The sequence below is a fragment of the Chelmon rostratus genome, chromosome 1, assembly GCF_017976325.1.
Source record: "Chelmon rostratus isolate fCheRos1 chromosome 1, fCheRos1.pri, whole genome shotgun sequence".
NCBI lineage: Eukaryota > Metazoa > Chordata > Actinopteri > Chaetodontiformes > Chaetodontidae > Chelmon > Chelmon rostratus.
In genome coordinates, this window is record NC_055658.1 from 3,274,930 (window position 1) to 3,289,303 (window position 14,374).

General features: G+C 40.2%; 1 protein-coding gene across 1 annotated transcript in view; it reads left to right on the forward strand.

Moving 5' to 3' along the window:
- Positions 1-5,454, forward strand: part of LOC121608148 (mucin-5AC-like) — a 38,808-nt gene extending 33,354 nt beyond the window's left edge. The window contains exons 43-51 of the mRNA XM_041939313.1: positions 297-446; positions 2,712-2,845; positions 2,983-3,154; positions 3,303-3,550; positions 3,776-3,959; positions 4,212-4,395; positions 4,844-5,022; positions 5,126-5,195; positions 5,310-5,454. Coding sequence (XP_041795247.1) covers positions 297-446; positions 2,712-2,845; positions 2,983-3,154; positions 3,303-3,550; positions 3,776-3,959; positions 4,212-4,395; positions 4,844-5,022; positions 5,126-5,195; positions 5,310-5,454 — 1,466 coding nt within the window. The remainder of the gene's footprint in view (positions 1-296; positions 447-2,711; positions 2,846-2,982; positions 3,155-3,302; positions 3,551-3,775; positions 3,960-4,211; positions 4,396-4,843; positions 5,023-5,125; positions 5,196-5,309) is intronic.
- The last annotated feature ends 8,920 nt before the right edge of the window (positions 5,455-14,374 follow it).

A 14,374-nucleotide genomic window follows, 5' to 3' on the forward strand; every position in this document is an offset into this window, starting at 1 on the left:
TTGATTATGAGATTAAGTTCAAATGCTGTGGCTGTCCAACATCTTCAACTGTGATTCCAACTACAACACCTTCAACGACTGCAACCACAGCACCTCCTACGACAACTGAGAGAACAACTACAACTCAGCCACAAACGACGACTACAAGTACAACCACAACTGAAACAACTACAACTCAGCCACCAACAACTACAACCACAACCACGACACCTTCGACCACACCTGAAACAACAACTACGTCTCAGCCACCAACAACCACTTCAACTTCTACCACAACTGAAACAACTTCAACTCAGCCACCAAGTACTACTACGACAACCACAACACCACCTACCACAACTGGAATTACTGCAACACATTCATCAACAACGACAGCTGCAACCACTACTCCATTGACCACAACAGAAAAAGCAACTACATCTCAGCCACAAACAACGACTACAAGTGCAACTACAACTGAAACAACTACAACTCAGCCACCAACAACTGCTACCACAACAACCACAACACTGTCATCCACAACTGAAATAACTACAACTCAGCCACCTACAACTACACCTTGCCCTGATGGACATGATGTGACATGTGCTTGGTCAGAATGGATCAATCTGGGAAAGCCCACACCAGGCCCTGATGGTGGAGAAGATGAATCCATCCAGAGGATAATCTCTGCTGGTTATCCTGTTTGCTCGGCTCCAGAAGAAGTCCAGTGTAGAGCTGCTCTTTACCCAGGTCTGTCCATGTCACAGTTGGGACAAACTGTAACTTGCAATAAACAATTTGGCCTCATATGCATCAACAAGCAGCAAGGCCTTCTGCAAGAGTGTTTTGATTATGAGATTAAGTTCAAATGCTGTGGCTGTCCAACACCTTCAACTCTGATTCCAACTACAACACCTTCAACGACTGCAACCACAGCACCTCCTACGACAACTGAGAGAACAACTACAACTCAGCCACAAACTACGACTACAAGTACAACCACAACTGAAACAACTACAACTCATTCACCTGCAACTACATCTTGCCCTGGTGGACATGATGTGACATGTGCTTGGTCAGGATGGATCAATCTTGGAAAGCCCACATCAGGTCCTAATGGTGGAGAGAATGAAACTATCCAGAGGATAATCTCTGCTGGTTATCCTGTTTGCTCAGCTCCAGAAGAAGTCCAGTGTAGAGCTGTTCTTTACCCAAGTCTTTCCATGTCACAGGTGGGACAAGCTGTGACTTGCAATAAAAATGTGGGCCTCATTTGCTACAACAAACAACAGGGTCTTCAGCAAGAGTGTTTTGATTATGAGATTAAATTCAAATGCTGTGGATGTATGACACCTTCAAGTCCTTCAACAGCTCAACCTGCAACTACGATTAAAACCACAACAGTTTCTGCAACCACCAAAACAACTCATCCCACTACAACTACCCATAAAATCACTACACCTACCACAACTTTAAATGTAGTGACTGGGGTGACCACTCAACCGGCTTCTCAGCCACAAATTTGCAGCTGCCTTCATAATGGTACCAGCTTTCCTCCTGGTAAGTTCTAATTTATAAAACAACTTGTAAGTGATTGTCCATTTCAAAATTTTATTTTCACCTACTCAGCAATGGCTGCTAAATAGTTAGAAGGATTTTTTGGCATAACTCAAAGAAGCCTGTGCCAGTCACAAATATCCGTGCTTGTACATGGCAAAATAAATGCTGGAATTTCAAATCACAAAATACACACTATGTCTGCATTCTGCATGTGCAAAAACCATCTCTGTTCAAGAGATGAAGAGAATTAGTTTAAAATAATGTTGCTGAACACATGAATAAGTTGGCTTGACACTTAAATATGCGACCAGCAGATTTTTATTGAACAATTAACGTCATAGATCAAGGAAAACTGGTATATAGTTTTGGGTTTTATTGTTATTGCTATTTTGAAGCCAGATGACAGTGGCACAACAAATTCAAGGCAGTGAACACAAGCAGTCAGACAATCACAAAGGTTGGAAACATACCTCAGAAAATTAATCTGTCATTTGGCTGGCTAACCAGCCTGGTCACAAATAGGAAACAAATTTTAAACATCTTTTCCAAGAGATATATTTGTACCATAATGTAAGTTTTATAGAGCATATGCACCAACAGGTGGGGGGATAAAATGAAAGTAGGTTATGCAACAGAGCTAAGAGACTGTGAGAGCTTCTTTGGTTTTGCACTCTCTGGTTCTCTCTGGTTCCCACAAAGTTCATTGCTGTCATTCAGGTTTGCTCTTGGTCAATGTTGTGAATGTGTTTGTCAAAGTTGACCAAAGTTAAATTCGGCATATTTCTTGATTTACTTTACCCTTGCAAGTTAATCAGCTCATCCGCTCAAAGGCACAGTTCAATTTGTTGCTGTTACATTTCGTCACAGCTGGTCATTTACAGTTGCAGTAGAATCAGCATCTTCACAAAAATAATAATCATAATGATCATAATAGTCTTGCAGAGAGAGTGTCCAGCTGCTAATTTATCTGTCAAAGAAAAACTTTAGTGACTACTCAACTAAATGTGCAAGACACTAATTGATGTTGTAAAATAATATATAAGAGTGCATAAGTCTACAAATATCTGTGGGATGTACAGCATATAATGCATACATGTATGTAATATGTAATACACTCTCTATTATATGATATCACATTTTTCAACGATATTCCCATACCTCATCTTCAGGCTCAATAGTCTACAATGAGACAGACCATGATGGCTACTGCTACATAGGGTACTGCAATGACAGCTGTCAAGTCGTACCCAAACACCACCAGTGTCATGGGAAAGAGTGTGTTAATGTAAATCCTCCAAGACAGGTACTTCTTTATTTTTGATTAAATCAGCTGTTATTAGATTTGTTATGGATTTTGCATCACTAATGTATATGATATTCTACGATAATACAAACCTTTTCTATTTTTTCTTTAATTTCAATCTATGATTCCCCCCGTAGGATGGTGAAAGTTGGAAAGAAAATAACTGTGTCGTAGGAACCTGTAATAATGGCAACGTGACCTACAACCAGACATACTGTCCAGCTCAGAAGCCTGTAGTCTGTGCAAATAACTTCCCTGCTATTGAGGTGACCGACGATGATGGATGCTGCTCTCACTATGAATGCCAATGTAAGTCTGATCCACTAAAATTATTCTTAATTGCAAAATCCTGAGGTTAAACATGCATAAACTCAATAGTAGCAATATTTTGTTTTGGACTTTAATTTTACTTTTGTTTTACTGATGTCATCTGGGCTTATATCTGCATTGTATGAAGGTATCTGCTATGGTTGGGGAGACCCCCATTATGTCACCTTCGATGGAACCTACTATGGTTTTCAAGGCAACTGTTCCTACTGGCTGGTGAAAGAGATATTGCCCATATACAACTTCAGTGTTATGATTGATAACTACTACTGTGGTGCACCTGATGGCCTGTCCTGTCCACAGTCCATCACTGTCTTCTACAAAAACTACAAGATCTTTATTACGCAGAAGAATATTAATGGCACTTTCACAAACCAGGTAATTAAATGGCACTACTAACTTTCTCCATTTTTAAATCAAGCTCAGGTCATTTCCTAGGAGCAACTCACCCTTTTTGCCTTCAGTGCAGTGGTTTTGGCTTATATACATACTTACATACATTTTACTGACGTACATGTAAAACTGTCCAATGAAGGGCTTTCATACCTACAAATAAGTAAGGCGTTGTTTGTGACATTTATATCATATTGCTTTTTGTTTTAGATTTCTGTGAATGACAAGCCTGTAAGTCCTGCATACCAGAATGGTGACTTCCGTATAACTACCACTGGTATTGATACAGTGCTTGTCATCCCCGAAATCCATGCCAAGGTTACCTTCTCTGGGCTCATATTCAGTATCTACCTGCCCTATAGTGAATTTGGCAACAACACTGAGGGACAGTGTGGTGAGTTCTGCAGTAGAAATTAATAGCACCTTATTGTATATATTAGGTTGGAGCATTTGATAAATGGCATGCATATCTACAGTAGCTGAATACTTTGTGCACCTGATACTTAACAACAGATAGAAGCTTTCTGACAAATTCTGCATTCAGCATGATTAAGTCTTGAAAAAAACAGCTTCTACATAATTCTAGCGATTCATTAGAAAACCATCAGGACAGGACTGACTTCTGACTTACTAATGATTTCTCTAGGCACATGCAACAACAACCGGACAGATGACTGCAGGTTGCCCAGTGGCAAAATTGATCCTTCATGTCCTAATATGGCACACGCGTGGCATGCTAACAACAGCTACTGTGAACATCCAGTTCAACCCACACCAACACCTGTGCCTAATATCTGCAATACAACCATCTGTGAAATCATCAAAAGCAGGTACTGTAGGAGGAAAAAGGGAAAACAAGTCAGAAATGGCACCAGCCATCTGTAACATCGGGTTCAAATATTGGTTTTAGTGTTGATTATTATGAACACTAAAACCAACAAAAAAAGTTCAAATTCTTAAATTCACATTTTTTAAATTTATTTTGTTTATTTTTATTTTACCAGTAGTCATAGACAGTCATGTGTCTAGATGTGAATAGATAGAAAACACACTTCCTTCATGTCGAAATAAAGCCATAACAAACATTTCGATAGCATTACAGCACTAAAGAATTCATCTCTGCAAAGGCCTTGTTAGACAAATTACATTCCAGTTTTGAGACACGCCTGGCAACCAACACATTACTGGTTTACTCACTTGTCTCATCTTGATAATGTGTAATGATGCATCTAGTTTGTGTTCAGGATCCATACTGACTATAAACCCCATCTTCCCCAGTGTGTTTAAAGATTGCCACAAGATCATTGACTACAGTCCATTTGTTGTGGCATGTGAGTTTGATGTTTGCCACATGCACATTAATCACATTGGCTGCACCAGCTTACAAACCTACGCTGATGCCTGTGCTGAGGCTGGAGTGTGTGTTGACTGGAGGAATGCCAGCAAAGGACTCTGTGGTAAGCGATCAAAAAGTGTAATGTCAATGTCAACTCACCGACAACATCACAGCAATGACCTGTACTAAAAAAACATGTTCATTCTTTCTTCATCTCTTAATAGAGTATGAATGTCCAAGTCCCAAGGTGTATCAGCCCTGTGGCCCTCTGGTGGAACCTACCTGTGATTCATGGTACAGCAATTTACCAACCCATTGTTGTTGCTCATCACAATCAGTTTTTTCCATCCATCTATGCTGTGACTTGCATATAGCACCAAGCTTCTTTCTATGTTGTTATTTCTACAGGTACAATGAAAAATTCATCTATTCCATCAATGAGTTCAGTGCCATGACAAATGGGAAACTGGAGGGTTGCTATTGCCCAATTGGCACCTTCCTCCTCTCTTCCAACTCAAATGAATGTGTGCCCACCTGTGGTAAGAGCAGATAGCACAACTGTATGGTAACAATTCTGTTGCATTTATGAATGTCCAGCCTGCACTTTCTGATGGTCCAAGTCAAAATCACATTTGTTGTTCTGTCATCAAAATCACAAGATAGGACACTGTAATGAATGGGTGTGACCAAGAGAATCTGTCCCTAACAAAGCTTACCACAACATTGCCATAAAGTAGCTGGCATGTGTGACTATCATAGAAATGATTTAAGAAACATTTAACATTTTATCCAATGTTTTGCAGGCTGCCATCATCCTTTTCTTTGGTTCATAGTCTGGACACATGCATAGGATTCTGCTTCAGTTTTTAGGCTCTTTTAGTCTATTTATGCAAACAAAACATATTTAGCTTTAAATGGAGTTACCCAAGCTACCCAAGCCATCAAATCTGCAGCAGGAGACTGAGTCTGTTGGCAGACTGTAGCAGTCTGAGCCAATTAAACGAAGGAACATGCAAACTATCTGCAGCCGAGCAAGTACAGCTGCCTTGGGCTACTACACAATGACGTGCCTTAGCAATCGGCCAAGGACTATTAACCTAGTTTCAATGGTAAAGCAATGCTTAAGAAAATAATTGATTAAAATATCATATAAATCATTTTGATTTCCTACAGATACATTCAGCATCTATAAGCGCTCCTGAGGCAGGGAAACCAACGCCCTCCGTACTGTATGAAAGTTACTTAATGCTTTATTGTTTTCTCCCTATAGAAATTTGTCGGCTGGCAAATGGAAAATGGACGAAGGTAATTTTTTTATCCACAGCGCCACTTCCTTTCTGCATAACCTTTTGACAAGCCAGTAATAGCTGATAGTGCCATGCTTCCTACTGTAATTCTGTGATGAACATTGTTACCTCAGGCCAATGCAACGTGGACAGAAGGCTGTGAGGAGTGTATATGTGAGGAGGACACACTGCAGGTCACCTGCCATCATGTGTCCTGTCCAACACAGCCACCCCTCAGCTGTGACCAACAAGGTCAGGTCATGGTCAATGACACTGTTGGCTGCTGTCAACAGGAGAAGTGTGGTAAGTGAGCCCCAAGTAAGTAGCAACTCCTGCTACATACTTGTCAATACACTGTATTTATAAGTGCATACTGCATTTAGATATTTATCATGTAATCCATCCATTTTTGACATCCATTTTTTGGGCTCTTTATAGTATAGCCACTGAGAATTCTCCACTCTGATATGGTGGCAGGTGTCCATTAACTTCTAGGACCAGACAGTGTGGTAGCACACCTCTGGTGCAGGTATATAAATGTGTCAGGGATGGTGGGTGCAATAGGGATTGACCCAAATGTAGACAAGACAGACAAGCACGCATAGCCTTAGTAAAGTTTTTTAACGAAAAGTAGCAAAAACATAGATAGTAACAAGGCAGACAATGATCAAAAACAAAAGGCAGTCCAACGCAAGCAAACAAATCTAAACCAGAGCAGGCGGGAGTCCAGAGTCCAATAAACAAGAGGTCAAACAGGTAATACATAAGCAGAATGTTATGTAAAGTGGGAGACATAGTGCATGGTAATTGACTTAATAACCTAACAAGGAACAAAGAAGTCGACCAGTACATATGGTGAGTGGCTGATGATGGAATGAGTTGCAGGTGAGGAAGTCCAGGCTCCTGCAGCGCAGACGAGGGAAGAGAGAACAGGTGTGTGGTTGGGTGGGGCAGTCAGGTGATGGAGAAAGGAGAGAAAGAAAGAAAGGAATGGCGAAAAGCACTGAGTGGCACGGGAAAACAAAAATGTGGCTAGAGAGGAGGGACAGGGACACAGACAGTGAAAAAATGAATGTCCCGCCATTTAACTCTTACCTGCGATCAGCTGTTTGAATCACCAATATTCTAATGTACAGGAGTTTGATCACAACTTTGATATGATATTAAGAGGACAGCTGATGTTTTTAATCAGATTTCATATGGAGGCCATAATGAAAGTGGGATAAAACCCTTTGACACTGTACATATCAATTGCAATGGATGACACAGAGGCAACCAATGAAAAATGACTACTGCGTGCTCTTTTCTTGCCTGTAGTGAAAACCTCAGGCCTGGGTATTTTGTAAGGACTTGTTTCTCAGGGAAGAGCTCGCCATTTGTGATTTGCTGGTATGAACATTCCCTCCTTCATTCATCCATCTGTCTTTGAACAGAGTGTGATGTGAAGCAGTGCTCCGATGTGGTGCCGTCCTGTCCTGTTGGTTTTACTCTGAACATCACTATGGGAGCCTGTTGTTTCAAATATGAATGTGGTGAGTGTGCTCATGTGTGTCCATTAATGTACCTGCATAGCCAGGTGTAATTTTTGCGACTGTCATTGTTGCAGCACATTTAAAATGCATTAACTGGTTTGTCCTTCACAGAGCCTAAAAAGGATGTGTGTGTTTTCAACAACTACGAATATCAGGTGAGATCTCACATCTTCCACCTCCATGTGAAACTGACGTGTTACTAGAGTACAACACAAAATATAATATAAGATAAGATAAGATAAGAGACTTTGTTATGAAATTAGGAAATGGCAGTTGGAAAAAAATAGCAACAGAAATAGAGAAATGCAAAATACAAAATAAAAGCTGACTATATTTTCACGTACATTTTATACAAAGGGCTATGTCAGGAAAAAAAGGTATGAAAAAAAGTATGAATATATATATATATATATATATATATATATATATAACTGCAAAGAACTAGAAGAAAATAGCCATAAAATAAATTTATAAAAAAAATACTAAAAAATAAAATTAATTGAAAAATAATTTAAAAAAATATTACAGGAAGACTTTAAGAGCCACTCAAAAAAACAAAAACAAAACCTTGTTAATCTTGTTAACATGTCCATATGGACTTTTGATTTGCTGCAAGACATAAATAAGAGTGAAATAATCAACCATCAACACCATGGCTGAGCATTTCTGCTCTGGAAATACAATAAACCAATGACAGTGTCACAAACGCAGATTCAGACAGATTCATGTCATAATAACGTAGTCAAGCTGAAGACTAATGCTATCAGTTACTGTTATCTTTTGACCGTTGTATTAATATAAATTGAAAAAAATACATTACCATAAAGATACATAGACCTGTAGGCAACTCTGTACAATTTGCCCTTTTTCTTCTTCTTCTTCTTTGGAATGAGTTTCCAGTACCACTTGCCAATGTGAAGCATGCATTAGTTAACAAAACAACAAAGCAAACAGCGGTTTGTGTGTTTGATGAGCAGAGTTGAAAATAAGCAGGTATACTCAAGCTGCAGTTAGGCCATGATTTTTAGATGTTAGCTAAATATTTAAGTAAGATATAAGTAACTTTTTCTATACTGTGAGTAATTCTGGTTTCATTTAAGTGACACAATGTAACGTCTGACAGAATAACACACGCTCACATTTAACAAGAGAGGTCTTTCTAATGTTTTGCTAATGTTAATAACCGTGCTGACCCTCTCACCCTGTTAAGGTTGGAGACCTTGTACCCATGCAGCCATGTGAGGAGTGCAGTTGTAGTAACCAGATGGATGCCAGCAGCCCTCTGCTCACAATAGAATGTCAGCCTATCTCATGTGACATACACTGCCCTCTGGTAAGACTAGTCTCTCTCCGTTTCCCTCTAGCTCTCACGTACTTACTTGAGCACACTGATTGCCTGTTTAATATAATATAAGTTTCACCTCCTTGTTCAATATTTGTTGTCAGCAATGGGTAAAGTTTTACATTTTTACATAAATGGAAACACATCAATTTAGCAAAACTGCAAGGTTTGAAAGAGCACAAAACAGGGATCATTTTACGAGATCTGATCTGAGTGTGTACAACAACAGATTCATGAGTGCTAACAAGGTTTTGAGATTGAGCAAGAACAGAACGGTGATTGGGGTCTGCATGTCTCTGGAGTTGATATTTCATTGGATTTGGACAAGCAGCATGGCCACCTTTATAATCATTCTTCAAAGCTTTTATCAGTCAGGTGCAACCTCAAATACAGAGCAGACCAAGTAATATCATCCTATTAGGCACCACCTTCAAGATAATATACAACTACTTTCTAACCTAACAGCTTTTCCATTTGTCTAAAAGAGTTTAAAACTGTGAAGAAGTTGCAACTTTAACTGTCAGGCGAGGCAGTGTGCTGCTCCTTCCTGTTGGTCATCACCTTCTCACATTCTCCAGAGTTGAGCCTCTGACATCTATGGGAAAAAGTGAGGGCAGGTTCAAGCTGAACATGTCCGGTCAGAACCTCAAATCCTGACCTGCAGAATGTTTAAAGCTGGAATGTGGATTGTGCTCACCCAGTATTTTGCAGGCATAGGCATAGTTTTTGAGCATTAGTGCTTGGATACAGTGCTAATTGATGGAACATTTTATGTTCTGTATTTGACTCAGCTTTAGTTTTGCCTATTTACTGCCACCAGAAATAACTGACACAGGTAATGAAAATATGTGAATGGACCCTTTTCATTTATAGTTACCCATTTGATAAAGCCACACTTTTAACACACCAGAATGCTTAGGCCAACCCTAAATGGAAATCCAGGCATTAAATAACTGGGTTTTCTATTTTGTTTGTACTGTATGCTGAATTTATCTTTGTGTTGCTGTTCAGGGTTATGAGTACCAGAACATTTCCAGCCAGTGCTGTGGGAAGTGTGTCCAAACAAGTTGTGTTGTCACACTGTCGACCAACTCCACATACACCTTAAAGGTCGGTATATGTGTGTATGCATGCAGTTTGTGTGTTTGGAGAGAGAGAATGAAAACAGGAGGAGATTACATTTTATACGTCTGTAACTTGACTAAGGTCTCCAACGTGTCTACTGTCAACAAGATCACACTTTGTTCATTTGTACAGGTGCAGCTATTTATGGCGCATATGATATAATAACTATTACAACAAATAACTTATCGTGATGTGTAGAAAATTGACTAAACCTACAAAACCTTTTAGTGTGTGTCTTTACGTTTCTTCATGTTTAATTTGCCATGTCACGAGAATCAGCACAAATTAACAGGAAGTGATGCTTTACTTTATTTCTTATCAAACAAGGCAACAGGGAGGCAAAATGGCTCTGAGTCAAAGGATTTACAAACCAGCACAAGAACAGAACGAGATGATAGTGATTCTGATGTAGCCCTGCCTGGGAGACGGTGTTCCAAAAGTCTGTTCTTTTCTGCTGTTCTTTAGCCTGGCACCATTTGGACTCCCGCTGGGAACCCCTGTGTGAAGTTTGAGTGTGTGCAGGTCGCCAATCAGTTCATCACCATTGAGGCCAAGACAGTCTGTCCTCCCTACGACCCTAATCAGTGCATACCGGTAGACTGCACAGACACACACACACACTCATACACACACACACTAACCAACACTACTGCAGCTTCTTATTCTTGGAGATTTGAGTCCTTCATGACAGAAAATAAAACACACACGGTGATCGATGACATGATGTTAATGTTTCAGGAAAAGAGGTAGCGAGACACAGTGTCAGTGGTGTGAATCTCCACAGAATGAAACACTACCCAGCTGAATACTGATGTGAATGTGTGTGTCTCCTGCAGGGAACAGAGACCATCGCTCCAGACGGATGCTGCAATGTCTGTACGTATTGCTTCCATGACTTTTTCATACCCGTATATTATTCATGCTCCACACTTTGCTCTCACTCTGGTTACACAGGGCCCCTATATGTCATCAAAGCTTCTAGCCTTTCATGCGAAATAAGCAGAACCATTGTGATCAGTTTGGATCTGATCTGGCCCTATTAACTCATACACTCATGATGCATCAGTAAATCAGGTCAAATGAGATGTTCTTCCCTCTCAACATGTTCCTCCTGCCTGCCTCAGGTATTCCGAAGGGTCAACCGTGCAATGTGTCCACCACTACTGTGTACTTGGAGAGCCAGGGCTGTCAATCCAAAGACAAGATCAATGTCACATCCTGTAGTGGAGCATGCGGTACCTTCACCTAGTAAGTCCCTCTCATGTCATTTTCATCATCATGGAAAATTCTTAATATCTTCAAAGATTTTTGTTTTGTGCTTTTTACCATGCTAAAGGGATATTTAGGTTTGGGATGTGAGATGTTTGGGAATTATAAGAGACAGATTTTTAAAAATAATGGTCAAAATCTGTGCTGCGGAGGCCATAAATAGTCTTACATTTAGTTATAATACTGTTTTTTGTTTGCTTTTTTGTAATTAAAAAAATCCTAGACTTCCCAAAACGCATCTATTTAACACAACCATAATGATGTCATCATAAAGCCACCCTCTAAGAAGAAATAGGCTGTCCCAATACAGATCTGAGTGGCAGACGGACCATGGGGGGATCAGCCCTGTCAGTGGGAATGAGTATTTTGATGCAGCAGGTTTACTCTTTTCTTGCCTTTGCATTCACGTTGAGAGTAGCAGGGGCTTTGAAATTGATGCAAACAAGCACAAATTGAGGCATAAAAATTCACCATAATGGAGAAAATTAAGTATCTGACTCTTTAAATCTCATATTTTTCCACATTGAGGGTGGCAACCCTAGCCACAGAAGACATTCAACAGCTGTTTTCACAGGCTCAGGAGCACTAACCATGAGCACTAAACTGATATTGAAACTTTGTAGCTCTGTAGTCTTAAATTTAATTTTTTCCCAATTTCCTCATTGCCCTCTCTCTTCCTCATCTCACTCCTTTCTCTGAATTCATGCTATCCTCTCTCTCTCCCTCCCTCTCAGCTACTCCACCAAAATGAGATCGCTGCAGCACACTTGCTCTTGTTGCCAGGAGCTGGCCACATCTGAGCGGCAGATCCAGCTCTCCTGCCCCGACAACACTGAGATCACCTACACCTACACTCACATTGATGCCTGCGGGTGTCTCAAGACGCAGTGTTCTGTGCCTGGCCACAGTGAAACGGCGACCACTCCCTCCAGGGTCAAGTCACGTCGACGCAGGAGATAAGGCAAAGACCTGGACTTACAAACGTATTGACCACTTGAGTAATGAACCTGAATTTATAACACCACAACTGAACAGTCATAACTGAATCAGTGTCGACTTCATCTGCATACATAATTCCTCTATTTATGTCTAATGTATTAGTGTACTTAGTTTTAGCTTGATAAATTTGTAAACCCATAAAGATCTCATGAATAAAGATCATACTGTAGCTGCAGGCTGACTATGCCTGTTTATTTCCTGGTTTCTTACTGCCTGCACAGTGTGTGTGAGTGTGTGACGATGTGTGAGTGTGTGTGCAACTAATCACCACTTGTTCTTCTAATAACAAAGTAATTTCCAGCCAATTAAAATCTAACCTCTAAATGTATACATTTAGAATACATTAATGACTGAAGGACTGTCGGCTGCTGATGTAGAGATTACTCCCAAACTGTGTGACATGCTGAGTCTCCATCTTAAACCATCAATGTAATTTTGCTATAATTACAGAGAAGGTAGCCACAGAGACAGTGACAGTTATTTGTGTTAGTTCGTACTGTCAAGTTCAAAAGCATTTTATCATTAATTTATGATCGGAAACTTTATTCATCAAGTACAGTATGTTGAAGTATGTTTAACATTATGTCATTATATTATTATATTATGATTAGCTGACCTGATGTGTTCTGACTAAAAGACCACTTTGGCTAAACAGTAAAACAGTTTTTTTACTGGCAGGCGTAGCTTACGTCAGAGCCATTTGTGCTGTTGTGAAGCGTATTGTCTCAGTGCTGCTGGGAAACTGTGAAGAAGTTTCTGGAGTGACTTCAGCAGCCACATCTTGTCAATATCAAACTAACTTTGTGTGTGTGTGTCAAGCCACATCCACCTCGACCTGTGGTAACACTTCACATTCAGCTCTAGCCCATCAATCAAGCAGCCGTGTGAAAAGCCAATCACGTCCATCCATACCTGCTGTGGCCACATCCTGCTTCCAGTTTACTTCCCAACCCTGAGTATTTGCCCAGGACATGCGAGATAAAGGCCTCACAGAAAGATCACGGCAAAGCTGTGATGACAGAGCAGCCAAACAGAGAGTTACACAGTCACAGACAAACACTCCCAGTGTGACATAGTGCTTTTGGGCAAGGCGGTACCACACAGCACATGTCCCACATCATTTCCAGGCTAATGGGTGGGGAGAACAGGTATTCATAGGAGTCTTGGTAAACAAGGATGTGTACCTTATTCAACACTTATCTAACTCAATACGTCAATGAAAGCAAATTATTGGGACTTACATCTCGACATCACCATGATTTGGAGACACAGCATTAGAATGCAGAAGTAACAGAGTGAAATTCGTAAACAGTACACATATCAACAAAAAAAAAAAATCTTGTGTTACCTGTATAGGTGTCATACAAGCAACTCAATCTGCTGAATGTGATAAATGATGAACAATATATCCTCGATCCAGTCAATCCAAAAACCTGAATTTATGTTTGTTTGCAGTCATCACTATAAGGTACATGCTGGGCCATTGGACCCACACAAAAAATATGCAGTTTCATAACAATCAGACTTCCATGACTTCAATACTGAAAAGTATTGATTAAAACATAGAAATTGTAATTGTGAAAAGGTAATTCCTCCGGAAGAGCTGGAGGAAGTGTCTGGGGAGAGGGAAGTCTGGGCTTCCCTGCTTAGACTGCTGCCCCCGGATAAGCGGAAGTGGATGGATGGATAATTTCAAGAACACCTACCAGACACAAATCCCATGTCAACCAAGAACATTTCTGAAACCGCTCCCTAATGGTGCACTATATTTACTGTCCACCGTTATATTTTGCATACAATGCATTATTAGTATGAAAATTCATGCTATACACACAGTACATATATACATACATATACATAGCATGTGTGGGGGTGTGTGTCAGGAGATGGCACTAACACTAGCCCCCACTGCAGGCACTG